The sequence below is a fragment of the Crocuta crocuta genome, unplaced genomic scaffold (assembly GCF_008692635.1).
Source record: "Crocuta crocuta isolate KB4526 unplaced genomic scaffold, BGI_CrCroc_1.0 scaffold25, whole genome shotgun sequence".
NCBI classification, from domain to species: Eukaryota; Metazoa; Chordata; class Mammalia; order Carnivora; family Hyaenidae; genus Crocuta; species Crocuta crocuta.
The window spans coordinates 17,978,161-17,995,234 of record NW_027532015.1 but is presented as its reverse complement, the minus strand read 5'-3'; the positions used below and the strand labels follow the sequence as shown (position 1 = coordinate 17,995,234).

At 41.1% G+C, this 17,074-nt stretch overlaps 1 protein-coding gene across 1 annotated transcript in view; it reads right to left on the bottom strand.

Annotated features, from left to right (window-relative positions):
• Positions 1 to 16,736, bottom strand: part of SLC18B1 (solute carrier family 18 member B1) — a 28,424-nt gene extending 11,688 nt beyond the window's left edge. Inside the window, exons 1-7 of the mRNA XM_077776035.1 lie at positions 16,688 to 16,736; positions 15,402 to 15,541; positions 11,576 to 11,671; positions 10,813 to 10,886; positions 9,179 to 9,326; positions 6,015 to 6,171; positions 1,206 to 1,342 (exon numbers count right to left, since the gene is read on the bottom strand). Of these exons, the coding sequence (XP_077632161.1) occupies positions 1,206 to 1,342; positions 6,015 to 6,171; positions 9,179 to 9,326; positions 10,813 to 10,886; positions 11,576 to 11,671; positions 15,402 to 15,541; positions 16,688 to 16,730 (795 nt within the window). The 5' untranslated portion in view covers positions 16,731 to 16,736. The remainder of the gene's footprint in view (positions 1 to 1,205; positions 1,343 to 6,014; positions 6,172 to 9,178; positions 9,327 to 10,812; positions 10,887 to 11,575; positions 11,672 to 15,401; positions 15,542 to 16,687) is intronic.
• Positions 16,737 to 17,074: the final 338 nt, after the last annotated feature.

The window sequence follows — 17,074 nt, the reverse complement described above, 5'->3', positions numbered from 1 at the left end:
TAATGATTTCTCATGAAATAGACATGAGCAACTTGGATTCACCAGACCTTGGCTAAGTAGGCAGAAATTCTTAAGAGGGTACAAAAAAGGACTCCTGGTGCTACACTGTTGATGGTGTGATTGGAATGTGTCCTCAAAAACACAAAATGGGTTTCTTGTTACCTCATGGATGCTCACTGCTTAAGCAAGATATTACATTATTTTCTAAATCTCAGGCAAGGCACCAAAATCACAGTGTCCACGTTTACCTTTTGGGGTATTTCACCAACACAAAACTATCCCAAGTTACGCTGAGGAGTTGTGTTTCTGGTAACTGTGCTTTTTTAATGCCAGTACCTCACATAAAGTCAGCAAGGCCTGCAATTAGATTTCTACCTTTATAAATACGTTAAGCCTTCACTATAATTAACTACCAGAGTTGGTAATGTATTCTATCACATTACTGATAACCTTTTTTTCAGAAATATCTAAGAGCAGGGTGCCTGGGTGGCTCAGTCGGTGAAACCTCTGACTCTTCAGTTCAGGTCATGATCCCAGGGTCATGGGACCGAAACCCGCACTGGCCCCATTTCAGGTTCTGCACTGAGCATGGAACCTGCTTCAGATTCTCTCCCTCCGCCCCTCTCCCTCACTCATGCTCTTCCTCTCTAAATTAAAAAAAAAAAAGATATCTAAGAGCAAATCTCTACAACACACTCTTACATTCAGCATTTATTTTCCAGCACTATAAAAAAAAGGGAGAGAGAAAGACTCTTCTCTCAGATTAATATATTCCATAGTCATTCAATTATATGTAACAGCCTAAAAAGTAAGTGGACCCACAGGGGATCTGTTAGTGAAGAACATTACATGAGCTACGGAGCACCCCAAATGCCTCACTGGAATTCAAACAAGTAGAGGAAAAGTGTCCTTGTCCGGCAGCGAGGATGATACCCAAGCCGGACGTGTGATAACTCAAGCAAGACCTTAAAAAGGAGACCAATGTTTGGGCTACTTGGTGAAAAGCTTCTTTCACTTGCCCTGAATCAGACCCCTGGTGAAAGGGATGGCACAGAGTGAGAGCACACGGCCTGTGTTGGGTTGTAGTTCTCATTCTGTCTCCTTCTCACAGCCACTCGGAGGTCTTTCTACTGAGCAGGGGCCCAGAGCAAGCAAGTGTATCCACCTTCTACTGTGCAAAGACCACTGACAGGCAGAGTACTCACCTTCTCCAGAACAAAGAGGGACAGAGTAGGATCAAGGAAGCCAAAGCATGAGCTGAGGGAGTTGATGACGAAGGCTATAAGCGCAACCTTGGGTAATGTGATGAGTTTCCAGAATGAGTGTTCCCCAGGATCAGAGTCTGTGGGTAAAAAATTCAAAAGAGACTAATTAAAATTTTAACCTATTTTGGAAAGTTAAAATTGGTAAGGCCATCTTTTATCCGGTAATCAAAAGAACTGCACCTCTGAGTTTGCCTAAAATTGCACAGTGTCTGCATTTGTGTATAGATGTTTCAAACCTAGAAGCCACATTCAGCCTTCTTAAAAACAATTTCTCAGATCTGTAAAGAGTCAACTGGAATCAGAGTGTGAGAAGAAGACGGGGTCTTAGGTTATAGGTTATAACTTTGAAGTGAGTGAGGCCTCCTCCCACAGGGACAGAGATATGTGAAGTTAGATTTGGTGCAAGGAAAAAGCTAGAAGCTTTATCAAGGAACAACATATGCATGTGGAGAAGGACTCTGAGTTCATCAAAGAACACAAGATGATTTTTTTTTCTGATGGCAAAGAAAACACCAGATTGAGAAGGGTGCTACTGAATCATGCATAAACTACACGGGCATTCAAGGTCAACTGGGCACAAACCTCACTTCTAGCATCCCCCTTGCAGGAACCCAGATTCTTTACCATTCCCAGCAATAGGAAATGATGTTTCCAAATCTCCAGTCACATGCTATGACTCCTTTCTTTTCCTCCTGCTAGTTTTTCAAATTCTATTCATTCTGTAAGGTCTGGCTCTGGCCCTAATTATTCCACAAATCTTACCTTCCTCTGTTTCCTACTACTACTTGTACTACTACTACTACTACTACTTGTGGTCTGTACCATAGCACCTAAACCACATTTCATTTTACATTGTTTACTATTGCTTGGTGATTTTCCTAACTTCCAGTTAATTTACTGAGCAAAATCTTTGCCGAGTCAGGTACCAGGCAAAATGCCGGGCAGACAAAGGCAAAGAAGACAAGCTCAGACCCTGTTGTTCAGAGAAGTTACAGTAAGGAGTGGAGAGAAAAAAGGATGGAACTAGGAGGGAACCTTTCAGAGCACAGGAGAGAGTTGACTTAAAAAAAAAAAAAAAAACAAAAGCAAAAACAAAAAACAGAGGCAGGGAAAGCCATATAAAGAAGGCGTTCCTCAAGTAGTAGTATCTAAGTCGGTGGCCAAAGCATGAGCTTCCGATGAGCAAGCAAAGAAGGAAGAAAGAATAATCCAGGCACATTATTCCAGGAATGGTACGTTCCAAGATTCAGAAGTGAGGAAAACTGTTCTCTGTTTGAGGAAATGAAAGAGGAGGACACCAGCACGGTGGAGAGAGATCATACTGCAGAAGCATGTTTATGCAAGACTTTGTAAAACATGCTAAGGGGCCCGAGAAATCACTATGGATTCTAAACAAGGGGTAGGAATGAGATTTGTGGTTTCAAGAGAACTCTCCATGGCCTTGCGGAGAAGGGAGACAAGAAGACCAGTGAGGAGGCTGCTGGAGTGCCAGGCCAGAGATGATACAGGCCAGGATTGGGGAAGGAAGACCTTTGAGGGTGAGGATTAGCACCTGCATATTCTCATTTCTCCAAAAACACCCACCATGCTTCATTACTTAATTCTTGGTGAATAACGATCCATTACGGAACAAATTCAAAGAAGCACAAAGTGCTACATTTAGACTTTGTCAGGATACAAGGGATAAAGTTAAGTCACGATGTCCGTTTCTTAACTATCAGCCAAATATTCAATGGTGAACCAAATATGAGCACAGTCCATGACGCTCAACTACAGGACGTGCACAGTTAGACTGAGAAAGGGGACAAGCACCACCAGATAGATGGCTCGGTGCAGTGGGGTCAGCAAGGGACTCCATTTGGTGTGCATTTTGAATTGTTTATTAAAGATTTTCCTCTTGAATGCTGACAAAAACTGAGAACTGATGGATGTAGGGGGGAGGAGGGATGGGCATGGAGGAGGGCACTTGTGGGGATGAGCACTGGGTGTTATGTGGAAACTAATTTGACAATAAACTATTTGTAAAAAAAAAAAAAAGATTTTCATCAGTCCCCTTTAAGATATAAATTACAAAAGATCAACTTGAATTGGTTATATTTATTTGCATATAAAAGGTATTATGGATCTATGCTAGAAGATAAATTATTATGGCCGAAATGGCACCTTCTCTCAATTCAAAGTGGGAAAAATGAGAAACCACAATGAGAGTATGTAAGAGCATCCATACAAACAAGTACATAATGAGTTTTTTTTTTTTTTTTTTTTTTCTTGNCAGCGCCAGACGCGGGGCTCGAACCCAGAACCGCGAGATCATGACCTAAGCGAAAGTCGGACGCTTAACCGACTAAGCCACCCAGGTGCCCCTGTAATGAGTTTAATTAAACTGTTGCAGAAGCCCAAGTAATGAAAACCTAGGGTGGTATTTGTTTTAAGAGACAGAAGGGGAGCTTTTCCAAGCTACTTGGGTACTCTCTCTGCTCCCTACAATTCTGACATATTCTTTTAGAGAGACATGACCCCCTGATTGACCTGCTCAGACATAGGAAGCTACTGGTAGGGGTGAAGAAGCAGCGGAGGGAAACAGGGAACCCCTCAGGTGTGAAGGGGCAGGAAGCATGCTGATCACTGCAGCACCACTTACTCAGCTTTTAGTCCAATGATCGAGAAGCTTCAGAAAGATTTCCCAGAAGAGGTAATACAAATTAGGTTTTAAAGGATGAGGAAGTGTTAGAGTGTATGAGAAGGGGAGAGATTTCAGATCATATGACTCCTCTACTGAGATCTCACAACAGCTTCATCACAGCTTTCAGGATAAAGCTCACATTTGACAGATTTTCAGATTTTTTTAATAAAAGGATTGGCACGTCCATGACTATGTTTTAGAAACATTTCTTTAGAGCAGTGCAGAAGCAGGGACTTGATGAGCAGACACAAAGGATGAAAGAGAAGGAGCGGCCAAAGTTGACTCTGGAACCATGTTGGCTATGAGTCTAGAATGAGATAAAGGAGTGAAGTAGAACTTGCCAGACACAAAATTCTGTCAACATCATCAAAACAAAAGAAAATTTAACTTTCTAGCTTCTATCCAAAAGCTCTCCCAAAATCCTAATTTTATTTTTTATTTTTTTAGCGGTTATTTATTCATTTTTGAGAGAAAGAAAGAGAGTGCATGTGTGAGTCAGGGAGGGACAGAGAAAGAGAGGGAGAGAGAATCCCATGTAGGCTCTGCGCTCAGAGTGGAGCCCGACACGGGGCTTGATCCCACACCTGGGATTATGACCTGAGCTGACATCAAGAGTTGGGTGCTCAACTGACTGAGCCACCCAGGTCCCTACCAAAACATGAATTTTATAAAGTACTCCTTAATGAGAACACTTAAATCTACACTTACAGGCTTTACATTATCAATTTTAGAGATATTTTATTAATACCAGGTTTTTCCCGTTCAATCTAAATAGAAAATCCTTCCATAGATAAACAGAAAGTTTGCCAAAAAGTTTGTTCATAACAATATAGCTAACTGGGACTTTGTTAAGTTCAATGAAAATGCTGTTACTTGAGGGATAACTGACATGAAGAGAAATGACTGCCAAGTAACTAGGCTGGTGGCAATCATAGGGGGCTGCAAAAGATTGTGGGGGGCGGGAGGAGAGGACGGAGCAGGCCAGGACTCCAGGAGAAACAGATGTTGGGGCCAGTCGGCGCCTAATCACACAAGTTCTAAATACCCTGCCCTACCATTAATTAATAAACAACGTCTTTCCCCCTATATAGCGTGGTAAAGGGTGATCGGAACTCTTCTCCCCACTCCACGAGAATGTGACCTGGTGTCAGTTTCTTGATTATCAGCCCAACTGTTCATCTGTGAACCAAGCAATGAGGATGCCCAACCACAGAAACCACAGTCTTACAAGTAGAAAGCCGACAGGTACCGCCCCATGTTTCAGCGTGGTGGTGCCTCTCTAGAACACTTCTCTGGCTCTCTGCTCTCTAGGCTTCAGGTTAACTCTCTGGCTCTGTTCCCTTCGTCATCTGATAAGGCAAACTGCCACCTATGTCACTAGGCAATCTTGCTTACAGTAAAAATAACCTTTGCCTGGTGAATTTCATCTGTATGGAAGGAACTATAAATGAGCCATGGATACCTGATGAGGACACCATGCTTGTGGCTCCCTGAATGTTCTGACTCTTGTTCCGTGGTAGCCCTCATGGTGACCCTGGCAGCTACGTCTACGGAGCTGGTACAGGACAGGTTGATTCGTATGCGGCATGAAGGTCTGAGGCCAGGGTGACCCTCATTACTGCCTGGTGTGGCTCTGTGTCCTTGTACCTGGGCTGTACCGCACAGGCAGCTGCGACAACCACTGGGGAGAAGGTCTGGCCTTGCCCTCCCATCTAACGGCCTTCCAAGAAGACAGTGCCATGCGTGACCCTGGGTAACTTGTCATTCTCAATATTTAACTAAGTCCAAGAACACCTCTGGTGGACGCTTTATATGGTGATGTTTTATGATGAGAAATTAAATTATTTGTCAGTTCTAAAGGTCAGGAGAAAATTGTGATACATAGAAATTCATATAAACTGCTTACAGCAACATTTCCAAAAAGATGATCAGCTCTTTCGGGATACACCAGAAATCTACTATTGAGTATACAAGATAAAAGTGAGTATTGTTAACCCGGTCCCCTATAAAGGTATAAAAATACTTAAGTTTAAGATTCTTAAAGTGAGGAATACATGCAGTCTTACCATAATTAGGTAAAATGTACATGTTGAGTGGTACCATCAGCAGAACTATGCATCCCAGAAGGATAAAAGGCACCTCGTAGCCGAAGGATTGATACAAGAAGCCACCTAAAGGGGGCCCTAACACTAGTCCCAGGCCAGAAAAAATCTCAAGACTTCCCTAAAAATGGGGGAAATAAAAAGAGAATTGAGTCAATACAGTTTGTTTGAAGAATTAACAAATAAAGATTTAATGGACACTTTCAATGTGACAATGAAAAAAACTATCCACCTCACAATTTATACACCCAAACCCACCTAAACCCAAGATGACCCAAAATTTTAAATATGCATATTGAAATCAAAGAAGCGCTAGCAAAATAAAACATGGGAGTTGTTTTTTTTTTTTTTTTTACAGAAGGGAAGTTTTTCTAATTATGACATAAAACTCAGAAGACATATAAGATTCATCAATCTGATTATATGAAAATATGAAAAAACTATGGCTGGTTAACCACATCAAAAGACAAATGAAGAATGATTAAAAAAAATTACAAAGGACTAATTTCCCCAAATTTACCAAAAGAGCTAGTACTAACCACTGTGGGGAGGGGGGGGGTGGAAATGAACAACCCAATAGGAAAATGAGCAAATGCTACAAATAGACTATTGACACATAAAACAACATACAAATACCTCTCAGGCATGTAAAAGAAAGCTCACCCTCACTTTTAAAAGAAGGAAACAGCTGAACCACAAGATACCAATTTTTACCCATCACCCATCAAACACTCCACTGACAAGAAAGTGAGGAAAGAGGCACATTTTTACACGCTGGTGAGCGAACAAAGGAGGGTAATTTGGCAAATCTATCAATAGGACAAACACACATACTCTCTGACCCAGAATGCCATTCTGGGAATTTAATTTACATGGGGAGCCATAAAGATGTGACATGGCGTATGTAGAAGCTTACGTGTTATTGCACTGTTTGCACCAGCGAAAGATGTTGAGGATCTAAATATTCATCGACAATTGGAAGTAACTATGGATGTATGTTACCTCCATATGGTCACGTACTATATGCTGCTACTAAAGGGAAGTAAAGAGCAAGAAACTCTTCGCATACAGGCATAGAAAGGCCTTCAGGATGGTTTCATTGTTAGTGTATCAGCAAGGTTCAAAACAGTGTAGAGAGTATGCTGCCACTAGTGTAAAGAAAACAAAGGGGGAAGGAATCATGCCCTGTGTGTGTGTGTGTGTGTCAGTGCATGCGTGCGCGTACATACATGTTCATACACACATGGAATCCGCTAGAAGGAACCGATAATCCCTGATGCCTTCTGGGAGAATGATNGTGTGTGTGTGTGTCAGTGCATGCGTGCGCGTACATACATGTTCATACACACATGGAATCCCCCTAGAAGGAACTGATAATCCCTGATGCCTTCTGGGAGAATGACGTTGGACTGGGTGCCTGGACAACAGGTATGTCTATGAAACTTGAGGAAAAGTAATATATCGAATACATTCTTTATATCTTCTATTTCCTTTTATAACTTTTAAATTTTATACCATATAAAATGTTCTTGTTAAAATTAAAATAAACAAAACAGTACTATGGAAAATATTTTACTATTAAAAAACTCTTACAGAAATGGCGCCCCTTTTAAATCAATCTAGTCTTTTGGGGTGTTAAACAGAGACTGTGGCTTACACCCTCACATCCTCATACCTCAGAGAGGACACAAAAGTAGCCCTTTGGTAACTTTCAATTTCATAAAGAATATAGGAATTCTACATTTAATCACAATGAAACCATCCAGATCATCCACTGTGTTAGGTGTGTCAGCTTTTGGCCACAATTTTTATATAGAAACTTGGTATGGCAACATTAATTTCCCCTGTTAGTCAGAAGATCAACTGGATTGCTGCCTTTGTCATAGGAGTTTCTTGGGCAGCACCTTCCAGAATGTTCCACAGAACAGCAATTCTTTAAGAGTTAAAAAGTGTTTCCATAGTCAAATTGAGTTGGGGAAAATTAAATAAAGTATCTTTACTACAGAATTTCTCAAAGTCAAATACACTCACGTGAACTGAGCGTCTCTAAGTTGGAAGACAGCATATGTGCATGCCAAACATTTTACCCAAAAAACCTTATTTTACAGAGCAGGCCAATGGGCACATGTTCTCCATAACCCTCTCTGAGAAATGTTATGTCTGGGAAATGTGAGCAGGACACTTGTCACAGGGGCCACCACTGAGTGCCACATGGCTACACAACCTCAAATAAACCTAAGCAGCTAGAGAGCTGGCTATAGATATAGGTGTTTAATCAAAATGGAAATAAATAATGATCTACACAGCAAATAGTGTACTCAATGGCCAAAGCTATATATTAATATGGGTACATGAGGAAACTGTTGGTACTAAGCTGATTAGGCCCTGAAGTCTAGAGGACAATTCTTTGTTGTGAGGGCTGCATTTACTTGGTCTAATATGCAAACCACAGGTCCTTCAGAAATGCATGGGTCCAGAGGACACAGGCATGAGAGAGCCTGCTTGGGGTGAAGGGGGCAGTGGCCAAGAGCTGGGACACGCATCTGGTACGTCACTAATGCCAGGTGTCTAGGCATGAAGCCAATATATCATGTTAATACAATGCTATCAAGTTCTGGGGTTTGGGGGAAAATAAGAAGGCACTCATCAACAGCACAGAAGCATATAAGGACTTCAAGATCTCTAAGATTCCTTCCATGAATCTGGGGAAAGTAGAGGAAAGACATTAGTATATAACCAAGTGGCCACTGGAGACGACTTTTCTAAAGCAAAGGAATGCTTCTCGCAGCTCAGCCACAATCTGGGCTACAGAGAGACAACAAAATATTACTGGAGAGTCTTTTTTTTTTTTTTAATGGTAAAAAGATTATTTAGTTTGAACTAAATTTACCTTTCAAAAGGCTTATTTGAGGGATTCTAAGCCCAGGAAGAGACCTAAATAAGACTAATGGTACATTCACTGACAGCCCGCTGCTGGAAGCAGTAATTGGGGTAAAAGGTAACCAAAACACAGAAAATAGGGGGAAAAACAGATCTAGAAGAACAGATTTCAGCTTTAGCTTGGAAAGGTAAACAAATATTTTAGCCTACACTAAAAGGAAAACTGGAAAAATGTATAAAATACATACCAACACTGTAGCCACATTGTTCGGAAATGCCTTTGCAAGAATAGAAAAAGATGCAGTTATTGCTGCCGCAAAGCTGACTGCATCTGCTATTCTCACTAGAAAACACATAGCAATAAACATTGGTCCTTCTGGAACTTGGTCCAACACGCTAAAAAAGAACAAGACAATTCTCAAATGCCAAGTTGGTTTTTAGGGTTTTTTTTTCCTTTCTATCTCTACTCACTGAAAAGAGTAGTATCTCACCCAGTTATTATAATAAATCTCTTTAGACTATGAATTTTTTAATTGCTTTGTTATACAGAGGGGATTTTCTTTTATGGGGGGGGTAACAATTTGATTCATAATGACAGTTTAGTCACCCTTTTCTGCTGACCTAATTGGCCGTCTAAATGATAATATTAAATCAGCTTCTCTGAAATAGGTAGAGTCCCTCTGACCAGAACATATACAAAAGAAAGTCTTCCTGGGGCGCCTGGGTGGCTCAGTTGGTTGAGTGCCAGACTTCAGCTCAGGTCATGATCTCACTCACGGGTTCGAGCCCTGCATAGCGCTCTGTGCTGACAGCTGAGAGCCTGCTTCCTGCTTCAGATTCTGTGTGTCTCTCTCTCTGCGCCCCCCCCCCCCGCTCACGCTCTGTCTCTCTCTCAAAATAAATAAATGTTAAAAATTAAACAAAAAAAGAAAAAAGAAAAAAGAAAGACTTCTTAGTTTCAGGTATCCCTCAGTGGTAGAACTCAAACCTTGAAATAAAAAAAGGGCAGAAAATAGAAGACTACCCCTGTTCCCCTGTAAAAAAAAAAATTGAAAAAGAAAAAGGAAAAAGAAAACCACACTTAGTTTGACATAAAGGCTTCCTCAGCTTACTTCATCATAATCTTATGGAACTCTTCATTTTTCTACTTTCCCCAAGAAGCTGTGTAGCCTCTCCCATATTATTTCCACTAGCCTGCTGGTTTAAGGACTCTTAACGCTTAAGAACTTCCATAGCTATTTTCCTCTATTTTCCCTTTTCTTGGAAATAGCAATGGAGGGAACCATTCTGAAGTGAGCACGTGACTCAAGCCTGGCCAATCAGAGCACCCCCTCCCCTACATTATCTTTGATGCAGGGATAGGTCACTCACGAAGATCAGGCCAGGGGCTCCACCCTGTGAATCTCCCGGAAGCTCGGGGAAAGGTGGCATTCTCTTCCTATGGGAGCTGCTGGGGAATTCTTGCCACCACGGGGATAGCTTGTTCAAGAACAAGCACAAGAAGAGGAAAGGAAAACTCAGAGCTTGAGACAGATTTCCAAGGGCATTATTTTAACATGTTTCTCCTGATAGTCTTCAACTGATTCTTTATTGCACTTTTTCCACTCAAGCCAAAATGTATCTGTGACTCAGAAAAGTGAGTTAAGTTTCTGTCACTCCTACTCATAGGAGTCCTAATGAACAGATTCAGAAGCCACTTGATGGTAAACCCTTAGAAGGCTCTTTCCTTCATCAGTCCCACCCTCTAAATCATCCAGTAGTTACAAGTTGGGCACTCAACAATCAATGGAACTGACGGATTTAAAGAATCCATTAACATTTTAAACTGAAGACAAATTATGAAATCTGTTCAAGTTCCCAAACATATCAGAGCATGACTTACCCAAAGAGAACTGTAACTCCTCCTGAGACAAACATTCCTGCTACAAACATAAATTTTGCTCCAATATGTACAAGCTATAATAAATGTCAGAGAAGAGTGGTAAATTGATGACTGTTACAAGTCTACATCCACATACACACAAATCCACTGTACCAGGAAATATAAGATGTGAGAAATATATATACAGTTAACATAATATTATAATAATTCTTTAGTGGAATGAGAACATGCATTGCTTACAAACACTGAAGAAACAAAAAATCAATCAACCCATTATGATAAGCAAAAAAAAACCCCAGTCAGAGAAAGACAAATACCATATGATTTCACTCATCTGGGGAATTTAAGAAACAAAACAAATGAAGAAAGAGAATAAAAAAAAGAAGCAAGCCAAGAAACAGACTCTTAACTATAGAGAACAAACTGATGGTTACCAGAACAAGGTGGGTGGGGGGATGGGTGAAAGAAGTGAAGGGGATCAAGGAGGGCACTTGTGATGAACACCAGGTGTTGTACTGAAGTGTTGAAGGACCATATTGCTCACCTGAATCTAATATTACACACTGATGTTAACTAACTGAAATTAAAATAAAAACTTAAAAAATCAATCAACCCTATGAATACAGTTATCAACAGGGGCATAATTCATAAAATATAATGGCGGTTATTTCTGAATCAATGGAAATTCTACACCTATAAGTTAGAAGAGCTCAATGACACAACTTTTAAAAATTAAAATGTTCATATGAACTTCAATACTTACATATTTTCCAAATACCAAAGATGCCAGCAAGTCAAACAAAGCGTAACATCCAAAGATCATACCGGTAACTGTATTGCTGGCTCCTTTCTTTTCAGCCTTTAAAGAAACAAAAAAAGGAAACAAAGTTTGAAAGACGAGTTAGCATCAGTGTGGAAAAATGGAACTATTAGATCAGAGCATTATTTTCTTGTCATCTTTATCTGTGCAGCAATTTTCGAAGATTATTATTTTAAAATAAGCAGGATGGGGAAGGAAGGGAATCTATAGTAAAAACTAGTCTCTGACATGAAAATTATTCACTCACCACACCCATAAAGAACTGTTAGCTTTACAATCTTGAGAAAGAAAAACAAAGCTGGAGGCAATGTGCTTCATGACTTCAAAAATAAATTGCAAAGCTGAAGTAATTAAAACAACATAAATATAAACATATGAAACAGATTAGAGACCTTAGAAATAACCCTACACATATATGATCGGTTGATCTTCGACAAGGGTGTCAAGGACACACAACGACGAAAGGATAGTCTCTTCGACAAATGGCATTGAGGAAACTAGATATACACCAACAAAAGCATGAAATCGGACCGCTTTCTTATACTCCTCACAAAATCAACTCAAAAAGGCTTGAACGTCAGACCTGAAACTGTCAAACTCCTCAAAGAAAATGTGGGGGAGGGCGCTTCTTGACATTGGTTTTGGCAATGATTTCTTGGATTTGACACCAAAAACTCAGGCAATGAAACCAAAAGTAGACAGGTGGGCTGAGAAGTCAGCTATTTATAAGCTAAGGAGAGAAGCCTGAACAGACTCTTCCCTCACAATCCTCAGGAGGCACTAACCCTGTGAACACCTTCACCCAAGTCTGGTGGTTGCAGAGGACACCCAGTTTGGTACTTTGTTCTGACAGTGCTAGCAAACTAAAACAGGTACCTTAGAGGGAAGGTATCATCAAAGGAGTCAATAAAGATGTAGGAAAAATGTGCACTGGTCAAGTCACATTATCCGTGTTCTTTGCTTCATAGATCTGATAAGTATTCTAGACTCTGGCATTATTTATATAATGGCTTCACAACTAACATTTATTGGACCTCCACTATGAGCCAGAATCTCTATTATTAAGCACTGCTTGTTTCTAGCAACAATGAAATAAAGGATATATTTTTAGTGGGCCCCATTTTATAGAGGAGGACACAGACTTGCAAAGTTTATAGGGTCTCAGATGCCATGATGGTTTCCATCTCGAGCAGCTTCCCGCATTCACCATGGAGACGGGATGGTGACTTCAGATGTCCTAGAATCACATTCCATGGCAGCAGCTAAATACTACTTTTGGAATGTGGATCCCGCTTCACATTAGTAAGCAAGAATAGCTATTAAAAGCAATTTCTGGTTCACATGTTATCCTGTGACAAGGAAAGAGGATGCCAGAAAAAGGATGAGTACAAATAGGAATCCTACTCCAGAATTTAAGAAGGCCCCTGTTTTTCCTCTGCCTAATTAGCTCTGGCTAAAAGGAAGGATAACTGTGCATGCAGGAGGAAGGGTGAGTTTTCCCAGTGCATTTTTCAACCACAAGATTCTAATAAGAAACGAAAAGGAAGAGCCCATTCTTTGTATCTAGACCTTTTAGAGTTAAGAGTGCTCTCTCCCTGCCTCTGTCTTCTTTCCTTCAGCCTTCCCTCCTGTAAGCAAAAAACTAAATAAAAAACCTAAAAGTATAGCATAGGGAATATAGTCAATAATACCATAATAACTTTGGGGGCACCGGGATGGTTCAGTTGGTTAAGCATCCGACTTTGGCTCAGGTCATGATCTCACAGTTCCAGAGTCCGAGCCGTGCATCAGGCTCCGCGCTGAAAGTGTGGAGCCTGCTTGGGATTCTCTCTCTCAAAATAAATGAATAAACTTAAAAAAGATAATACTGTAATAACTTTGTATGTTGACAGATGGTAACTACACTTACCGCGATGAGAACTGCATACTATATAGAATTGTTTATTCGCTATGTCGTAGACGTGAAACTAACATTGTATATCAACATTCTGTCAGTTTTTTAAAAAAGGGATTGGAAAAATTATTTAAAAAAATCAAAAGACACACATCTGTAGTCTGGTTTTCCTTTGTGTGCATTTCACCAAGCAGAAGCTAACATCAGTTGCTCATTTAACGCCCTGCTGAAGGTTGAGTCAGCTGCCCAGATTTTAGCCAGGAAATGCCCTGCTAACTGGGCATTGTTCTACTCACTCTAGTTCCTCTCTGCCCTAACTCTGGAGGCTCCATCCATCATTATATTTTCCAAATCCCAAAACTGATCAGACTAGTCTGTCTTGTTCTGATAACTTCTCACGGATGTCTCCGGCATACATCAAGGACCCCTGCATTCTGGCTCCACTGCCTCCACCTGCTGCCTCTTGGACCTCACTCCATCTTGGGCCCAAGCCATGTCTAGTTGTCTGCTTTCCCCAAGAACACGCTATTTACTGTGTCAATCCCATGACTATCTCAAGTGATTTCTTTCCTAGAATATCCTTGCCTCTCTTGTTCACCTTGAGAGCTCCATTGCTCAAGACCAATGTTTTTTCATATGTTCTCACTCCCAACAGATAGACAAGAGAGGGACATCTTCCCGATCTTTTTTCTGTCCTAATCCATTCAGTGCCTGCACATTCCGGAGTGGGAGACTGTTATGCCTCCCACTCCCATTCAGCAAACAGAACCGAACTGAGTCAGTCACTGCACTTCTGCGTCCTGTCTTCACTGACACCATGACAGCATTCTCATTACTCTGCCTATCTTATGGAGTAGCTGCAGAGACCAAATGGGATATATGTGTGGGAAACCACACTGAAAACTAAAAAAGCACTGAGTACAGAGTCACATTGTTCCTTTAGCAGGGAAGCCTCTTCCATTTCCCCTTGGTAACACACAGAATGAAGGATGGGGCGCCTAGATGGCTCAGTCAGTTAAGTGTCTGACTCTTGATTTTGGCTCAGGTCATGATCTCACAATTGTGGGATCAAGCCCCTTGTTGGGCTCTGTGCTGAGCGTGGAGCCTACCTGGGATTCTCTCCCTCCCCCTCTCTCTACCTCTCCCCTGTCCCCTCTAAGTAAATAAATAAATAAATAAGCGAACATTCTAAAAAATAAAAAATGAAACACATGGGTATATCATCTCCATGCAATCAAGCCAGTACCATTTCTTTCATGCTGTGTCCCACTCACCTCTGGATTCCATGCGGATTCTCTAAGGGTTAATTCCCTTTGAGTCTGTGCCATGAGCTATACACTTGACCACCACATAAAAGGCAATGATTAAGAAGAACTAGTTGGTATTAACCAGAATTCTTCCTTCGCACAAACCACTGCTACCAGATTCCGTCAGAAATTCAAGTCAGAAAAAGGATATTGAGTGGACCATGTCTTCCTAATTCCGAAAATATTAATGAGCGAAAAACTCCAGGAGACAGACTGCCTGTCTCAGTTCAGACCTTTTGCAGTAACACTGAAATCTCAGTTACTCAAAGCACCCACTTTGTTTCAGTTGCAGAAACCAAACAAAGATTTATGATATTACATGACAAGCAAAGTAATCCTCAGAAGGTCAGATATATTTAGGTGAGTTATTTCCCAAGAGGATATTTCTTTCTGATTGGAATTTTAAAAAATCTGGTATCAAATATTCCGTCGGGTCTTTCTGTTTACTAGAGTTCTATGCATCATCTTTATTAAATTGCAGAGTTTTGCATTTTACATACTGTAAAATAAAATAATTCAAAGGGCTTTTTAAAAAATTAGAGTTCATAAAAATATAAAAAGATCTCACCTCCTTGGGGAAAAAGGGTCCAAGGATAGAATAGCACATCATAGAACCCAAGTTAATGGAAGCTGCCGATATCAGCACAAAAAGCTGTTCTCTTGAAAGCTGTCTGGATGTCTCTCTTGTACCTCCTGGAGGGCCACCACCTTAAATGCAAACATGCTACAATTACAGACATGTCACTGGGATACTGGTCGAGGTTCACAAATGTCACCTCTGTGCAATCTCAAGATAGCATATGCTGAGCTCAGGGCTATTTTGAATATAACACGTTTGATAAAATGTGACACAAAGCTTGTACAACACGGCCATTTTGAAAACATCTCATTTTCAGGGTAGAATTTATCAAACCATCTGAAACCTGTGTTGCCTTCCTGATTTCTTCCACCTTCAATAAATTCCTTCAAGAAGGATGAAACAACATGGTGATCCCCAAAGGGTGCTACTCTCTGAAGTATAATGTAAGTTCTCAAGTCACTAGCTTCATACGCTATGTGGGCTCGATAATGCTCGAAGCAGGTCACCTTAGCTGTTCATTAAGCATTCTGGAGCAGTATAGAAGTCTAGTGAATTATACATGGGAGAAAACACGCTAAAAGATTCAATTGGCAAACTTGTCTCCTGGAAAGACAAGTCCCACAGATCGGTAAATCCATACATATTTTACACTAATAACTGGCCTTTTGCACCGATTATTTTCATACTTATTCCCAAAGCTAAATCATCACTTAACTTAAAGACAACAGGTCACTTACTCAGTTTCAAATATTCAGTAACTCTATCAGTCATTTTTAAATACAATGGTTTGGGGGAAAAAAGGAATTTAAGGAAGACTATACTTGGTTTGCCCTGCTTTTCAGAAGTTTGGAACTGCAGTCCAAGAAAAAAAAAAAAGAAAAAGAAAAGAAATCTGTGCCAGATGAGGAAGTCTCAAGAATCTTTGTAAAACTTCTGGAGTAGATGAGGAAGGGAAGTGAGAGAAAGTTAAAAGGGAAGGAATAACAATGGCATGCTTTACCTTTGTCTAATGGCATACTAATCTGAATGCATTTCCAAACACACGGTATTTATAAAAACAGCGCCACAGAAGAGAAAAGTCTTGAGAGAATTCTCTCTCCCAGGCCCTGAACTTTAACCCCTTGCAGAGACAAGAGGCTCTAACCCGAACCCCACCCTCAGGCCCCAGTCTTTCCGAATCTCTCCGAAACAAACCAAGCTAAAGGTAACTCAAAGGGTAAAGGGGACAGGATCCACGCCACCGAGGGGTGTCCGTCCGCGCCGCTCTCGGTCACCTCCGGGGACGCGTGGGCCCTCGGGGTCCCCCGGCGCGTCCATGCGCGAGGCGCAGTGCACGGTGCGCCCACTCCCGCGCCGGGGCTCCTGGGTCCCAGCCCGCGCCTCGGACTTGACCTCGCACGAGCGGACGAGTCGGCGGCGCGNTACATTCCAGGTAGCTGAACCCCCTAGTTTAAAATGAGTAAAATGTATTTCTACTAGAAGTAAGAAGGAAGCTTCTCTGGGCACAGAAGAGCTACAGTACCTGAACTGAAAGGAGCTAATATGAATGAATTAAGAAAATTAGTTCACATAAGGCTCCTGGGTGGCTCAGTCGGTTAAGCGGTTAAGCGTCGGACATGGGCTCAGGTCAGTCCGACTTGGGCTCAGGTCAATCTGAATTG